The sequence below is a fragment of the Paramormyrops kingsleyae genome, chromosome 4 (genome assembly GCF_048594095.1).
Source record: "Paramormyrops kingsleyae isolate MSU_618 chromosome 4, PKINGS_0.4, whole genome shotgun sequence".
NCBI lineage: Eukaryota > Metazoa > Chordata > Actinopteri > Osteoglossiformes > Mormyridae > Paramormyrops > Paramormyrops kingsleyae.
Window position 1 is genome coordinate 44,501,605 of NC_132800.1, and position 15,873 is coordinate 44,517,477.

Consider the following 15,873-nt stretch of genomic DNA (forward strand, 5'->3'; position numbering starts at 1 on the left):
AGCTACCTTTGTTTCAGTGGAACCCATAAAATACCTGTACTTTATATTTCTTCTCCTTGCATGGATTACCTGACATTTATCTACACTCACCTAAAGGATTATTAGGAACACCTGTTCAATTTCTCATTAATGCAATTATCTAATCAACCAATCACATGGCAATTGTTCAATGCATTTAGGGGTGTGGTCCTGGTCAAGACAATCTCCTGAACTCCAAACTGAATGTCAGAATGGGAAAGAAAGGTGATTTAAGCAATTTTGAGCGTGGCATGCTTGTAGGTGACAGATGGGCCGGTCTGAGTATTTCACAATCTGCTCAGTTACTGGGATTTTCACGCACAACCATTTCTAGGGTTTACAAAGAATGGTGTGCAAAGGGAAAAACATCCAGCATGCGGCAGTCCTGTGGGCGAAAATGCCTTGTTGATGCTAGAGGTCAGAGGAGAATGGGCCGACTGATTCAAGCTGATAGAAGAGCAACTTTGACTGAAATAACCACTCGTTACAACCGAGGTATGCAGCAAAGCATTTGTGAAGCCACAACACGCACAACCTTGAGGCGGATGGGCTACAACAGCAGAAGACCCCACCGGGTACCACTCATCTCCACTACAAATAGGAAAAAGAGGCTACAATTTGCACGAGCTCACCAAAATTGGACAGTTGAAGACTGGAAAAATGTTGCCTGGTCTGATGAGTCTCGATTTCTGTTGAGACATTCAAATGGTAGAGTCCGAATTTGGCGTAAACAGAATGAGAACATGGATCCATCATGCCTTGTTTCCACTGTGCAGGCTGGTGGTGGTGGTGTAATGGTGTGGGGGATGTTTTCTTGGCACACTTTAGGCCCCTTAGTGCCAATTGGGCATCGTTTAAATGCCACGGCCTACCTGAGCATTGTTTCTGACCATGTCCATCCCTTTATCACCACCATGTACCCATCCTCTGATGGCTACTTCCAGCAGGATAATGCACCATGTCACAAAGCTCGAATAATTTCAAATTGGTTTCTCCAACATGACAATGAGTTCACTGTACTAAAATGGCCCCCACAGTCACCAGTGGCCTGTACTACGAAGCGGGGTTACTGGCTTATCGGGGTAACTTGTTGGATTTAAGGTAGTCTGGGCAAAATGTAAGTGAGCGAATATGAAGTCCATTTAAACTGTGGTACCTTAAATCTGACAAGTTACCCCGATAAGCCAGTAACCCCGCTTCGTAGTACAGGCTACAGATCTCAACCCAATAGAGCATCTTTGGGATGTGGTGGAACGGGAGCTTCGTGCCCTGGATGTGCATCCCACAAATCTCCATCAACTGCAAGATGCTATCCTATCAATATGGGCCAACATTTCTAAAGAATGCTTTCAGCACCTTGTTGAATCAATGCCACGTAGAATTAAGGCAGTTCTGAAGGCGAAAGGGGGTCAAACACCGTATTAGTATGGTGTTCCTAATAATCCTTTAGGTGAGTGTATGTTAAATTTCATCTGCCAGGTATCAGCCCAGTCGCTAATTAAATCACAATCCCGTTGTAGTCTCTGTACTGCTTGTTCAGTATCTGTTACACCACCCACCTTGGTGTCATCTGCATATTTAACCAGCTTACTGTATGTGTCAATATCATTAATATAAATTAGGAACAATAATGGTCCTAAAATTGAACCCTGCGGTACCCCACTATGAACGCAGGCCCACTGTGACATTGTGCCACTAATAACTACTCGCTGCTTGCTGTCTGCTAACCAGTTTTCAATCCAAGCTGCAACAATCTGTAAAGAGACTTTATCCATCTGTAACAGGCTTCATCAATCTGTAATGAAACTTTATCAGTCTGTAACAGGATTAATCAATCTGTAAGACTTTATTGATCTGTAACATACCTACATCAGCCTTTAGCAGGATTAATCAATCTATAATGAGATTTCAGTCTTTAACAGGATTCATCAGTCTGTAACAAGACTTCATTGATCTTTAAGGGATTCATGAATCTGTAACAAAACTTCATCAATCTGTAACAAAGACTATCAATATGTAATGGAACTTTAACATCTGTAACAGGATTCATCAATCTGTAATGAGACTTCATCAGTCTGTAACAAGATTTCAAATTTAATGATATTCCTCAGTCTGTAATGAGACTTTATCAGTCTGTAACGAGACTTTATCAGTGTGTAAGATGATTCACCAATCTGTAAGATTTTATTGATCTGTAACAAAATTACATCCATGTGTAACTGGACTAATGTATTTGCTGTTTTGATTACTGTTGTTCTCTCTCGGGATTTGGTGTAGTAGAGGGGAAAACTGTAAATTATTCAGCCTGAGTTTGAGCAGTGACTTTGAGCTTAAATAAAATGAAATAAAATGCTTTAAGACTGGAGACTCAGAGGTTTCCTGGTTATCCTTTAATCTGCCCGTCAGTTTGGTGTACTGGAAGACACAAATATAAATGACGAGGTTAATTAAAAATGGGGGGGGGGGGTAGGGACTGGCCTGGATCAACCTATTCAAGCTTCCCGAGGTTCTCCCAGAGTTACCATCAGGCCAAAAACCTGCTCGCAGGTGCACAGAGGTATTTAGGGAATAAACTGCCTTTTACCAGCTGCTTGTGAACACCTCAAGTTTGGCAGAGACACTTTTGTATTGTTTTGTGGTGGGTAGCGATTGGCATTTAACATATTGCTGCTTCTTTTATATTATGGTATACTATGATAAATTGTATACTGAGGGTCATACAACAGGTCGTGAATGGACCAGTACAAATGGAATTGGGCTTGGCAGGGGTTTGTTCAACTCTTAATTATAATTTATTGTAATTACCATTCAAACAAACATCTCCTCTGGCCAGGAACACCAAGGACCACCTGCTAGCAGAGTATGGGAGTGAGTGTGATTAAGGTGAATCTTTAAACATCACATTAGTATTAACAGCATCCATTTTAATTTCTACACAGGAACACGTGAGCAGTGATGCAGGCCCACCTCTCAGAACTAAGTCAGCTCTGAGCCCAGCTGATGGGGGCACTTGGGGCAGTTCTGGAGGGACAAGCTGGAAGTGGATCCTTGTCCTTGAATTCCCTCATTGCAACTCAGAATGAGTATCAAAGGTAAAGTTACATCACCAGTCCCTATGGGTATTGGATAAACCTGGAAAAACTGTCAGTTCCGGTAAATTAAACGCTAGACTTACGCAATGCATCTGGATAATTCCTACCAGACCTCTGGCTTTAATTAATCACAACTTAATGCTTAAATAAATAATGGGCTTTAGCAAGAGAGCTGTTTCTCAGATGTCACCCTGTGGACATGGGTACATATGGGTTAGTGTTCTCCAGTGCCTGGGGGCAGTTAGCTGTTTTTGCTAAGCCTCTACTTGGCCGCTAGATCCAGATCTTCAACAGATGTGCTTTGCTGAAGGACAGTGAGTATACCTTCTGCTCATAGACACAAAATCTGCCCCAGCCTTCAGAATGCTACAGAGGTCGGCTGCTTACATAGCACATTGCAATGACAAATCTGCTGTATTTGTGTATTCTGTTTTCCACAAAAGTGAAAATAAAGGACTTTTGTTTATTAAATTATCTTTGCTGATATTATTCATTTAGACATCATGCTAAAATAATGTTAATAAATTTTGCCATGTCAGGGGAGGGTGTGTTGGAGGGTCCCATGGAGTTTTTTTTTGCTAAGGGCCCCCAGAGTTCCTAGAATTGTCTCTGTGTATGAATGCCGTTTATTGTGCCTGCCTGTGTTTACCAAAGCAGAAATTACTCACACTGCCCCCTGCAGGAGGTGCTGTGGGAGGTGGCCTGCCCCCATACCATGCCACACCTCAGGATGCCAGTGATTCCTTACTACTCTGCTCATCCCCCCAGGTCTCCGTCCCACCCAACTCCAACCATTCCGGTTTCCCTCATCTGAAAGAACTAAAGTCTCATTGGACAACCACCTCAGACCCTCCAAACACACATCTCAATGAACTGGGGGCCTGCTAGTTAGATCAGTTCCTTTCAGTTTTTTCATGGATCCGCGCCCTTCCTGTGAATACTCTCTGGGACTCTCCTCCAAAATGCTTCATGAGGTCACAATGTTGTAAGGCAGACTTGTCTGCAGACATCCCACGTGGGATTAAGTATCTGAGTTATGGCTTAACTGTCTGTGAAACAGGTTTGTCTGCAAGTGAAACACTAAAATGCAAGCCACCTTTGGGCATGACAGTGGGTATTCTGCCAACAGCCCATGCAAAAGCCAAGAATCTCCAAGGTGACCTTAAAAACCTCAGGCCAAAGTTGTGCAGCAAAAAAAAAGCTTTATCGTAAAAGAGGGCTATGAATCCAGGCAGTCCTGGGGATAAACATGTTAATCACCTTACACAGAGTGTCCTGACATTAAAACAGGCACTGGCCAGAGGTAAATCTCAATACCAAGAACGCAAAGACCGTGCTTGTGGTCTTGGCAAGACAGGTCTTGCGAACTTGCCTTCCAAGAAGGATCTTGCAAGATCACGAGGACAGAGAACGCGCCAATTGTGGATTGAGACAAATGTGTACTTACTGTTCCACAATGCTGTACACCCAGCTGGTTACCCAGGCCATAATTTTTATTGTAGTATTTAATAAATGACACATAATTCAAATGTTCAGTCTAAATGACTAATTATTCCTGATATGATTACTTGTGCTTTTTTCACAAATAAAGTTCACACTTAAAATATCCATATTTATTTCAGCTCTGCACCAACGCTACATGCGGGTGTCTACAGTTCCAGTTCAACAGTCTCACAAACCAAAGAAGTGAAAAAAGTGGGAAAATACTATCTGACAGGAACAATGGAAACGTTACTCCGATTAAAGTAACCTTGATAATGGTATGGTTCGTGCCTTCTTTTCTCATTTGGCAAGGATGCACCCAATGCATCCTTGATATTTGGGGCAAAACAAGACCAACTTCCGGGGATTTTTACCATCCTCTGATCTTGTGATTTTAGTATTGGAACTGGTCTTCGGCAATGGAACATGATGTAAAACGGGTACACAAGAACACATGTATGGTCAAGTACGCATATTGAGATTCAGCCCAGATGCTCTGGAAAATTGTGGGACAACCAAAATGTTTGCTGGGTTTCCACCTCTGATAAAATGGTACACTTCTTAATATTACCAAGGACAATACACTGTCTTCCAAAGCACTGGTTACAGTTTGCTATTTTCACTTACATTTAGACCTTATATGGTCGAATCCGTTTGTCACTGACAGAGCTCGTTATCTTCATTCTGCATGTGTTGGTCTGTGAGCCATACCTTTCCAATGGCAGGAGTTACCCTAGATTGATTTATGGACCAGCTATTCCTGTTTGACAGAACGGTCATGGACTCAATAAATTATCCTAGGTTATTAGACCAATCTGACAAGTGAAATTGTGAAGTTTTACTGCCAACATTTGAATCGGATGAAGCACAAAGGAACATAATTAGATTGTTAATCTGAGTCAGTCGAGTGCAGTGACTTCATAACTAAATTAAATATATTAAAGGCTGAAGGGCTGAATAGTTTATACCCTGCTTAAAGACTGAAGGGGATTCAAGACTTTGTTAAATTCATAAGAACAGTGTGACAGATGCTGGTCTTGGGAGCTGCTTTTATTTTCTCGGGTTAAAGCAGGGGCTATGGGTTACGATGCGATGTCTGTGATTGGAACCCAGTGGGCACAACATGTGTAATCCACGTGGATTTTTGGTGGATATTTGGTGAAGTGGTGGATCCACCAGTTTTCACCTGATATCCACGTAGATTCCATGTGATTTTAGGCACGTGGAAAACCTGTTCTAAATTAACGTGGAATACATGTGGAGTTTTACATCTCATTCCACTGTACGTGGAACTCACGTAGATATCACGTGGAAAATAAGGAACCATTCTCGTACTCATCCTATTGATGGTTGATTGACCTAATTTGTGGTATAATCTCAGTTCAAACAAGAATTTTTGTATGTTTTACATAAATGTGGCAATCATTAATTAAACATTAAACATCTCACTACCAAAATTGTCCAAAGCCCTAGCTGGTGCACACTGATGGAATAAAGCAAACTTAGTGTTCATAAGTATTAATAGATGTATTAATTGCATATACATCTATTCATTTCTTGTGTATTTGGGTATAATAATAGAATATTTACCATTGCAATTGCACATTCAATCCTAATTGTAAATCTGTGAAAAGAAAATCAGAGAACAGAGAATTAGAAAATTCATAAATGTCAAACATTTTGTGTGTTTTGTGTGTGTGATTGTATAATGTAATTCAGTAAATTGTATTAAAAGCCAAAAAAGACTAGAACACATCCCCTCTTTTGCAAAATATATTAACATCTGAAATATCTAGTTTTTAACTTTTTGTATTTTTGTGCTAATACAAATAATACAGATAGGCTTTACTTGCCCTGGACAGCTTAAACTCAAGCTGGCAACCCGTGGATTTTTGGTGGATATTTGGTGAAGTGGCGGATCCAAGTGATTTTATCCACGTAGATTCCACGTGATGTTAGACATGCAGCATATGTTCTAAATTAACGTGTAATTCATGTGGAATCCATGCGCAATCCACGTGAAATCCATTTAGATCCATTTCCTTCACCCTCTGAACATGGAAGTCAATATCATACAAACAATATAATACAATACTTTGTTCTACATATTAAACATTCATTAGGTTCAATTATTTTTATTTCATATTCTAATCACTGTTTAACAGTTTTTTTTTTTGGATTGACATCTTGAGCTGGCAAACGGCAAGCATTAACAAGCAGGAGACTGGTGGGGGCGGGGCTTATACATTTCGTCGTATAAGCGTCGCAAACGTTTGACGCCATCCAATTTTGAACCGGTATTAACTGGTTTTAACGTACGCAAACTGCATCCCTGAAAGTAGTGTTTCGCGCTGGTTTCTCCTGTCTGCTGTTACCTCCTGAGCGATTATCAGGTTTTCCCATCTGAGTAATTCAGATTTTAGTAATTTTCAAGACTGTTTTTTATTGAATTTTCTCATTTTAAATTTCAGCTAAAATCACTTATAAAAGTGACTAGCGCATATTATATATAATATTACATTTTAAAAATAAGCAATTTCGGTCGATTCTGATGTGATTTTGATGTTATCTTGTATCCCTCACTAAAATATCTGCTTATAATATGAAATCACACTCGTATTGTATCTACAACAATTGTGTCAGACATTCATTGATACAATAATTTCCTTAGATCATAGTTTGAATACCAGGTAGATCTTATTTGCCTTTTGTTAATCATGTGAAATAGTTCTGTTCTCTTCTAGATTCTTTACCAATTCACTTAAGTGTCAACTAAACATGAAGGAATCACGAGGGGATAAAATATCATTTGAGAAGACAGCGCTTTGCAAATTAATAACTGGTAAGTAATTGAACAGTGCCTTATGTGGTTGTGTCTTTTTTTATATCGACATAATGATTGTATTGATACATTGAAGTCTATGCATCTGAATTATACTAAACATTTTTGTCCTTTGATTGACAGACAGAGTAGTAAAGGCCCATGATGTTACAGAAGCCTTTGCCCTCAGCATCATTGCCAACCGGTTGAGAAAAGCACCTAAGAGGAAAGAAAGACTGGACACAGTGTAAATGTTATTGTATTTTTGTTTATTTTGGTGTTTTATACAGTTGTCTATCTTGTCTTAGCTGTTCTGTTTGTTTCATTAGTCTTAATTAGTATTGGCATTTTTATAAGTTATGTCAGTATTATGCACTACACCCAGTTTTTATGTGCATTTTGTATTGTTTGTTTTGAAATATGACTAAATAATTGATAAAAATATGACAAAACTTTTATGTGATTTGTGTCTGCTTTGTAGACATTTTGAACTTTGTGGAATTTACGTTGAACACAACATGTATTTTCCACGGGCCAACATCCACGTGAATTCAACTTGCCTTTACACCTAAATTCCACGTCTTTTCCACGTGGTGAAAACACGTGGATTCCATGTGTCAACATCCACGTGGAATTAAACTTGCCTTTTACGCCTAAATTACCCATCTTTTCCACGTGGTGAAAACACATCTTTTCCACGTGGATTCCATGAGTGTGTGCCCACTGGGAAGGTTGCTAGTTAAAATTCTGGCTTGGTGGTGTGATATGTTACTGTTAGGCCCTTTAGCAATTCTCTTAGCCCCAAGTTGCTACAGGGATTGGCAGATACTTTCTTAAAAATGAATAGTTCGTAGATAAAAGTGTCTAATAAATAAGCAAATTATGAGTCCCAGCAAAAACAGCGTCAAACGGCAGGTCACCACCAGGATTTTTACAGACTTATGCAAACCACAAATGATGTCAGTCTATAGAGTAGTGGCTTGCACCAATTATATAACTTGTTCAATCAAGCACTGAAGTGCTTAAGTATAATATAATTTTGGATATAGGCCTATATGTGCCTGCCAGGATCACGATGCCAAGATCATGTGACCCAGCTGACGGAAACTTTATGAGAAATGCATATTCTCCTCGAAGGGGCATTTTCCACTTTTAAGGTGAAGACTCATGGATATCAAGTCTCGGCGGGCTCGTGTCTGATGTCATTAACCGACTTTCTATTTTTAGAAACTTTTCCCTGTTTTCAACCTCCCAGCTCCTTTCTCTCTACTATTTTACGTAACACAACAAAGTCATTATTTTAATCGCTAAATGGCTTCTACATCACATCAGACTATCCTTCAAGAAACGCGTAATTAGCAACCTGCTTTCAACTCACAGCTTAGCAGCGACTCCTCGTGGTGGCTTAAGCGCAGTGCAGGATTTTCAGAGAACAAAAACATTGGCAAGGCGTACAGAAAATGTTTCCCATGAATAATGGCCCCACTGCTCTTTAAATAGACATAGTTTTAGACAGCCTTTGATTGTTTATTTTCATGCGGTGATTATACATCAGTTCGTTCTTTTTTTCTAGAAGCGGCAGACAGTATATATTACCTGTAACCGAATTCGATCCGGTTCGGTCATTTTCTATATCTAGGCTATATATTTTAAGATATGTATTGGCGATACCTGGACACAACTTCGTGTTTTCGGTCATGTTTGTGATGACAGATAATAAGATACCTTGATATCTTTGTTAAACTGCACTCTTCAATTTCGGAATAGAATTTATTCATATATTCTTTTACTGTGGTGATTTTAAAACGTATAACAAATGTGCTCTGTAAGCTTCGCAACGCTGACACCATGTACATGCACTGGGTAATACTGGCACCACCTTTATCACAAAACTGGTGAGGGCCAGCCAGAGAAGTAACCGGAATCACAGAAATTTTCTTTATTAACTGACATTGCGGGTCACAGCATTCACCCGAGGGCTGTCACAGTTTGCACTGGGAATGTTATTCCAAAACAAAACCCCACTGCAGTGTACTCTTCAGTTCCACTCTTGAATTCAAATTAATAGTGAACAGAGCGAGCATAAAACAACAAGGATCGAATGCATCTACCCATCCACAGACACCATATAAAATATTTTACAATATCAATATACTTCTTCCTTTATCATTCGGATTTTCAGTCTTTAATTTGACACACAATAATTATTTAAGATAAACGAGATACTGAAGTCCCGTAAACAGAGGACTTTTATTTTGAAGTCACCTTCCGGAGCGTTACACTGTCACTTATGTCAGATCACTGCTGCGGACCTTACTTGCCCGGCGCTGGATCCCTGTAAGTCATATACTCGTCCGGCTCCTCAATGTTGCAGGGATCACATACGGAGATGCATCTCTTTTTGGTGATCGCTTTCTTCCTGACGGTCGCGACAGCCTATTACATTTACACCCCACTGCCAAGTGCGATTTCCGAGCCGTGGAAAGTTATGCTGCTAGATGCAGGAATACGCTTCGTTGTGAAAATGGTAAGAAATACACTATACACACATACACATTTATGCATCTAGAAATGCAATTTCCCGCGCATGTTACTGAGTTTATGATGTCGGTGTCGAATATTCGTTTACAGTAGCTTACCTAGTCTAGCACGCACCGTAGGCTTCCAGTTGCCCCCATCGATTTCGAGTAGGCTACAATGTATAGACTGTATATCGCCTGTGTGTCTGTCTCTTAACAGGTTTTGCATAATCCCACAGACAGGCATCATATATGAATGAGGCTCCTTGTGAAACATCACTTCATTCTTAAACACTATTCTTACGGAAGTAGTTGTACCTACTGTAGAATGGTTCGCTATGTTGTTTGTAAAGTTATTTGTTCGGACAGGATAGGAAATGTATGTAACGTCCCCGAATTACCAGAGATAACAGAGATAAAATGATTCCTGTCCATTGATTTTAACGTCAGAATTAATTCAATTACATGAAGACCCCAGGTTAAGTCCCATCCGAATAAGGCTTTACTGCGGGAAACACTTAGTAATTTTTTGTGCGGGGGGTACGTCCTGTCAGCCCAGATCTCCATCACCCCCACGGCCACCTCAGGCCAAGTCCTCACCTGCCTGAACTATCAAACACTCCGTAATCCTATTTTGGCGTTTCTGGAGCCGCGGACCTAATCCAGTCCCTCTAATGTTATTCAAAGAGCACTTATTCATTCCGTGTAGGAACATAAATAATACGGGAGGATGCAGTTCTGACATTTATGCCCGAAGGCATATTTAATCACGAAACGCATTTTACCAGTTTTACTGGTTTCCAGTGGACAAATTTAATGGTTTGTATTACCAGCCAGCTGTTCTCTTTCAATGGAAGGGAGTGATTCTACTGGTGAGTAAAGCAGACCAGTGTAACTGGAAACCAGCTGGTAATATGTTGTGCTTAACTGGTAATATACTTTGCTTAACATTGTGAATCCCTTGCATAAATAAATGCCTATCTTGTTCATATTAATTTTGTCCAAGGTTGTAGTATTGGGTACGGATGGTAGGGTCACTTCTGTACCGATATTGTGGGACATGGGGTTTGGGGATAATTTTGTCCCAACCAGTGTTGAACCCAGACCAACACCCTTGATAATGTCACCAGGTTCACCTCATTTTGCCTGATTATGTGTACACAGGGATAATTCCCCAGCTCAAAAGTCTTCCTGCTAGTGTAGCGGAAACTAAAACTCTGGGTTCCTTTAAATCAGAGCTAGATAAGATTTTATCAACTCTGAGCTATTAGTTAAGTTCTCCCCAAATAAGCTTGATGGGCCGAATGGCCTCCTCTCGTTTGTAAGTTTCTTATGTTCTTAAAAGAAGTTTAAGTCTTGCAACATTTAATTTTCCTGAATTCCACCCTGTTTTTTTAATTGTGTGCGTGTTTGTTCTTGTGTGTATGGGAGAGGGGAGACTGTTTGGCTTGAGGGTGGCTGACTGGGTGACAGCAATGCTGACACATTCTGGCTAAGCCACGACCCTCCAGGAACAGTCAGCTGATGCAGCCATCCAACCTCTTCAGCTCTACACACACTTGCAGGAATTTGGACTCATAAATCACTGTGGAGACCATGTGACTGATCATGTGATCTTCCCCTCAGGGATACCTTGTGGACGACCTTGGCCTCAGTCACCACACCCGGGTTCTGAACTTTGCCGTGGACCACCTGGAAGTTCTGGCCCCACATTCGAGTGAGGGGGTGTCCGTCAGTGACACTGTCTTCGCTGGGCTCCAGGTTCGTGTGTTCGAGTCCACCCGGGAGCTGAGGGGGCAGCTGAAGAGGGGCCTGCTCTACTTCCATGGAGGGGGATGGGCGATAGGCAGCGGCAGTAAGTGGAAAGGAGAAACCACAACAAATATAGGTGATGTGGAATCTTCTTTACTAACCCTGACCCCCCATAAACTGGCAACATATAACCTTCCTTACTAAACCCCCCCTCCCCACACATGCGATGTGGAACCTTCCTTACTAAACCAACTGCCCCCCCTCCCCACACACACAGAGGCAATATAGAACCTTACAAATAATAGCAACAATAATGACAATATTTTGCTGTGCTGCCTTCAGTCCCTCAGGAATGTGATTCTCTGTCTCAACAGGGATGCGATCCTATGACCAGCTGTGCCGCAGGATGGCCCAGGAGCTGGACGCGGTCATTGTGTCCGTTGAGTGAGTGCGTCCTCGCAGGAGATGCACTTTTCTCTGCTTGGGGCCTGGTTGGTGACATCATGCTGACCCATTCCTCTGTGCCCTTTGCAGTTATCGCCTGGCTCCGGATGTGGTCTTCCCAGGTCAGTACCATGATGCCATCCAGGCCGCCTGGCACTTCCTGCAGCCTGAGGTTCTGGCCCGGTACTCGGTGGACCCAGGCCGGGTGGGTGTGACCGGGGACAGCGCCGGGGCTAACCTGGGTGCCGCAGTGGCTCATGAGGTCAGTCACGTGTTGCAGCAAAGACCTTAGGATGAGGGCCAACAAAGTCCGCTAAGTCTTTCTGGCCTTCATGTGATCCAAACATGCTAATCTCTTGGCAATAGGAATTACCTATTACAACCTATTACAACCCCTTACAACCCCAGCTCCCCACTTTTTGGCAACTATTTCTAGATAGAAAGTTTTTAGATTACCAAATCTTACCTTTATAAATAAAAATAATTTTATTTGACAAGAACATATAATAAGTTAACCAGCAACCACAGCTTAAAAAGCAACCACAGCTTAAAAAGCAACCACAGGCAATCATTACAAGTGTATTAAACAACAAGCTTATTTGGGAGGGGTGCAGAATGTTATCAATGCAGCAGACCCACCTGCAGAGGGTAAAACAAAAATTTGCGGAGAAAGGTTGGGCCATATTAATAACTGATATGGCAGCTCTTTTAAAATGAATGTCACTGTATTAATAGATACTATCGGTTTAATACTAGCAGCGGCACAGCCAGGGAAGCCAAGAATATAAACGACAGTCAGGGAAACACGCTAAACACACGCATTGCCAGGGCTGCCAGCTCTCACACATCTGGCATGATGCTCACACTGTCAGACTCTCACGTTCCCGCAAGACATCTTATGGCAAATCTACATTATGATAAGTCAAAACACTCATTACAGAATATTGCATTTGGCGCCATCTATTGCCTTGAATGTAAGATGAGACCATGTTTGCAGATGTATTTTGAGAAAAAGAAATTGGCCCAACACGACATAAATGAATACAGGCTGTTCTCGATTAACATAAGTAATCGTTCAACAAATCATTACATACTGTAAGTCGAAATTCCACCCCCCACCATACTATTCAACACATCTTACAGCAAAAAACACATAAGCCAAAAATATACAAGTAATCAAATAAATATATTTTCTCTATTATTGCTGATTCTGATGACCAGCTAACCTCTGGTCTCCTGTACTGGTTATCAATATTGGTGAAATTAGGCAAAATATGTATTGGTTACCAGTACAGGTCAAAATATCCATATCTTGCCCATATCTTGGTTTTATTTATTATTCTGGATATTTTTCACAGAAGCCTGAATTTACTGAAGTCAGTTTTATGTCACTTGTGAGCTGCCTTTATATTATTTACAGATGTTCTCCAGTTGATCTCGTCTTTCCAAACAGGTCGCTATGGACTCCCAGGCACCAATCAAGTTCCGGGTGCAGGCCCTGATCTACCCAGTTCTGCAAGCCCTGGACTTCAACACACCTTCCTACCAGCAGAACCAGGCAGTTCCCATACTGTACCGCCCCCTCATGGCCCGGTTCTGGCTGGAATACCTGGGCGGAGACCCGAGCTACATCCAGCCCCTGCTGGCTAATGACCACGCAGCACTGGACGTGAGCCAGCTCACCTCGCACCGGGACAAGCTGAACTGGACCCGGCTGCTGCCGGCCACAGTCCGCAAGAACTATGAGCCAGTGGTACCGCTGAGGGGCTCTGTGCAGATGCTGGAGGAGCTGCCAGGCCTGACTGACCCACGGGCAGCCCCGTTGCTGGCTGAGCAGGAGGTGCTGACCCAGGCCCCGCCCACCTACATCCTGACATGCGAGCATGACGTGCTGCGGGATGATGGCCTCATGTATGGGCGGCGCCTGGAGGAGGCAGGAGTGGCCGTCAGCTACGATCACCATGAGGATGGTTTCCATGGCTGCCTGTCCTTTGCCTTCTGGCCCGCCTACCTGGAGGTTGGAATAAGATGCGTGCAAAACTACATATGCTGGTTGGGTGAAAATCTGTAAACAGGTCTACCCATCCCCGCCCACCTCACCTGACTGCACCCTACCCTGCTGAGCCCCACCCATGCAGGACACGTCGCTGTTGGTTTACAGAAAAGCTGGTGTGTGGTCTCATGGTGCTGGTTAAAATATTATAGTCACTGCTTTTAAGAGTAACTGTGGACTTATTGAGATTGTGGGTTGTTTAAATGAGAGAGAGAGAGAGAGAGAGAGAGAATGAATGGGGCAAAATCTGTCAACATACATTACCAAGAAAAACGTATCACCTCCGACTTTAAGGACTCACTTTGAGTTTCTACCTATGTATATCTTTTTTTTTTTATAAAAAAAACGTCTTCACAAAGAGTACTGAAATGCAATGTCTACTGGCAGCTTTTTCTTTTAAACATGATTAACACAGACACACTGCATAAACTCTTCAGCCTGAGAACTTGCTGTACAAGATCAGAGAACAGCGAACTCAGACATTCCTTTTTACGCGGCTCTGTTGCTTTCGGTTGCCTTGTCATGTGACCAGTGTCATGTGACACCTCCAAGGTACGACTAGAATGTTTACATTTACAACTATGTAGATGACCCAGGGTTTGATACGAAAAGATGTGTGCATGTTTTAGGATTACATATGAACAGTATTTATATGTAATCTAATTTAATTTCTTCTGGTGTTCCTTGAAGCTGCATAGTGTGTCATTTGGTCTATGGATTCAGGAATGTATCAGAAGCAGATTGTGAGACAGGCATACTTGGGAGTACAGGCAATCATTTCTGCAGTGACACAGCATGACAGAGACCTTGCAATGGTGATCACACTGGAGACAGGAGCATGCCAGGTAACACTGATCCCAGCAAGCAGACATTACAATCACTGAAGCTTTTTTCTTCTTTTTTTTCTTTACAAAACTCTTCGAACCATGATGAAAAAAGCTGTGAAATTTGCCACCGGTATGTGTGACTCCTAAGAGCCGCTATAAAGCTGTTTGTTTGAACGGCTGTCCTTTGGGCAACCTAGATGGCACCCCTGGAATTAAAACAACAAAGTGCATTGTTTGGACGTGGTGGCATATGTGAGCCGGGTTGGATGTGGCAAAAGGAGCTATCCGAGGTTGCGGAGCAATCGCAGTCGCTGCCATTTCCTTATTCACGTTAATAATAATAATTTAATAGCAAGAATCCCAGGCTGGTGATAGTAATCTTTTGCAATCTTCTGTTCATTATTACCTAATCTTTTATCTGGGATCTTTTGCCACATGAATGTAAACATAATTCAGCTGCACCAGCGAAGGTCAGTAAAGATGTAAACTCCGGCAGCCTTAATAAATAACGTCAGCCACAGTGCTCAGCCGGTGACCGTGGATGGCCGGACGCTCTCAGGATGCCTTCAGCATGGTTAAAAGCCAGGGGTCGCTGTTGCCGTGGTGATCTTACTCTTCATCCAGAACCACAGAATGTCAAATCTCTTTTCAATAAAACAAAGAAGCTGTAAAATTCAAGCTAAATTGTTGTGTTTTTTTTCACCTTAAGACGGAGATCAAAGCATAACTCCCAGCTGGCTTGTTTATTTTGCCACTTGGAATTGGCCCTAAGACCCATGTTTTTTAGAAGAGAAAGCCTGGATATGTCATGTTCTGGAAAAAGCCAGGAACTTCAGCCCAAACCCTTCCTGTTAAACATTTATTG

At 41.9% G+C, this 15,873-nt stretch overlaps 1 protein-coding gene and 1 long non-coding RNA gene across 5 annotated transcripts; both read left to right on the plus strand.

Annotated features, from left to right (window-relative positions):
* The first annotated feature begins 6,860 nt into the window (after positions 1 to 6,860).
* LOC140588877 (uncharacterized) lies at positions 6,861 to 8,118 on the plus strand. The gene is made up of 3 exons (XR_011990117.1): positions 6,861 to 6,985; positions 7,337 to 7,434; positions 7,558 to 8,118. It is a non-coding gene; the product is annotated as an uncharacterized lncRNA (long non-coding RNA).
* A 1,576-nt stretch (positions 8,119 to 9,694) lies between these two features.
* On the plus strand, positions 9,695 to 15,686 carry LOC111853446 (neutral cholesterol ester hydrolase 1-like). 4 transcript variants are annotated; one of them, XM_023830332.2, is made up of 5 exons: positions 9,695 to 9,750; positions 11,559 to 11,820; positions 12,059 to 12,128; positions 12,219 to 12,390; positions 13,582 to 15,686. In XM_023830332.2, the coding sequence occupies exons 3-5, from the start codon at positions 12,061 to 12,063 to the stop codon at positions 14,197 to 14,199; spliced, it is 858 nt and encodes a 285-aa protein (XP_023686100.1). In that variant the 5' UTR covers positions 9,695 to 9,750; positions 11,559 to 11,820; positions 12,059 to 12,060; the 3' UTR covers positions 14,200 to 15,686. The 4 variants fall into 4 exon arrangements, with proteins under 4 accessions (XP_023686100.1, XP_023686099.1, XP_023686096.1 ...); XM_023830331.2 differs by having other exon boundaries at positions 11,559 to 11,787; XM_023830328.2 differs by having other exon boundaries at positions 9,712 to 9,940.
* The last annotated feature ends 187 nt before the right edge of the window (positions 15,687 to 15,873 follow it).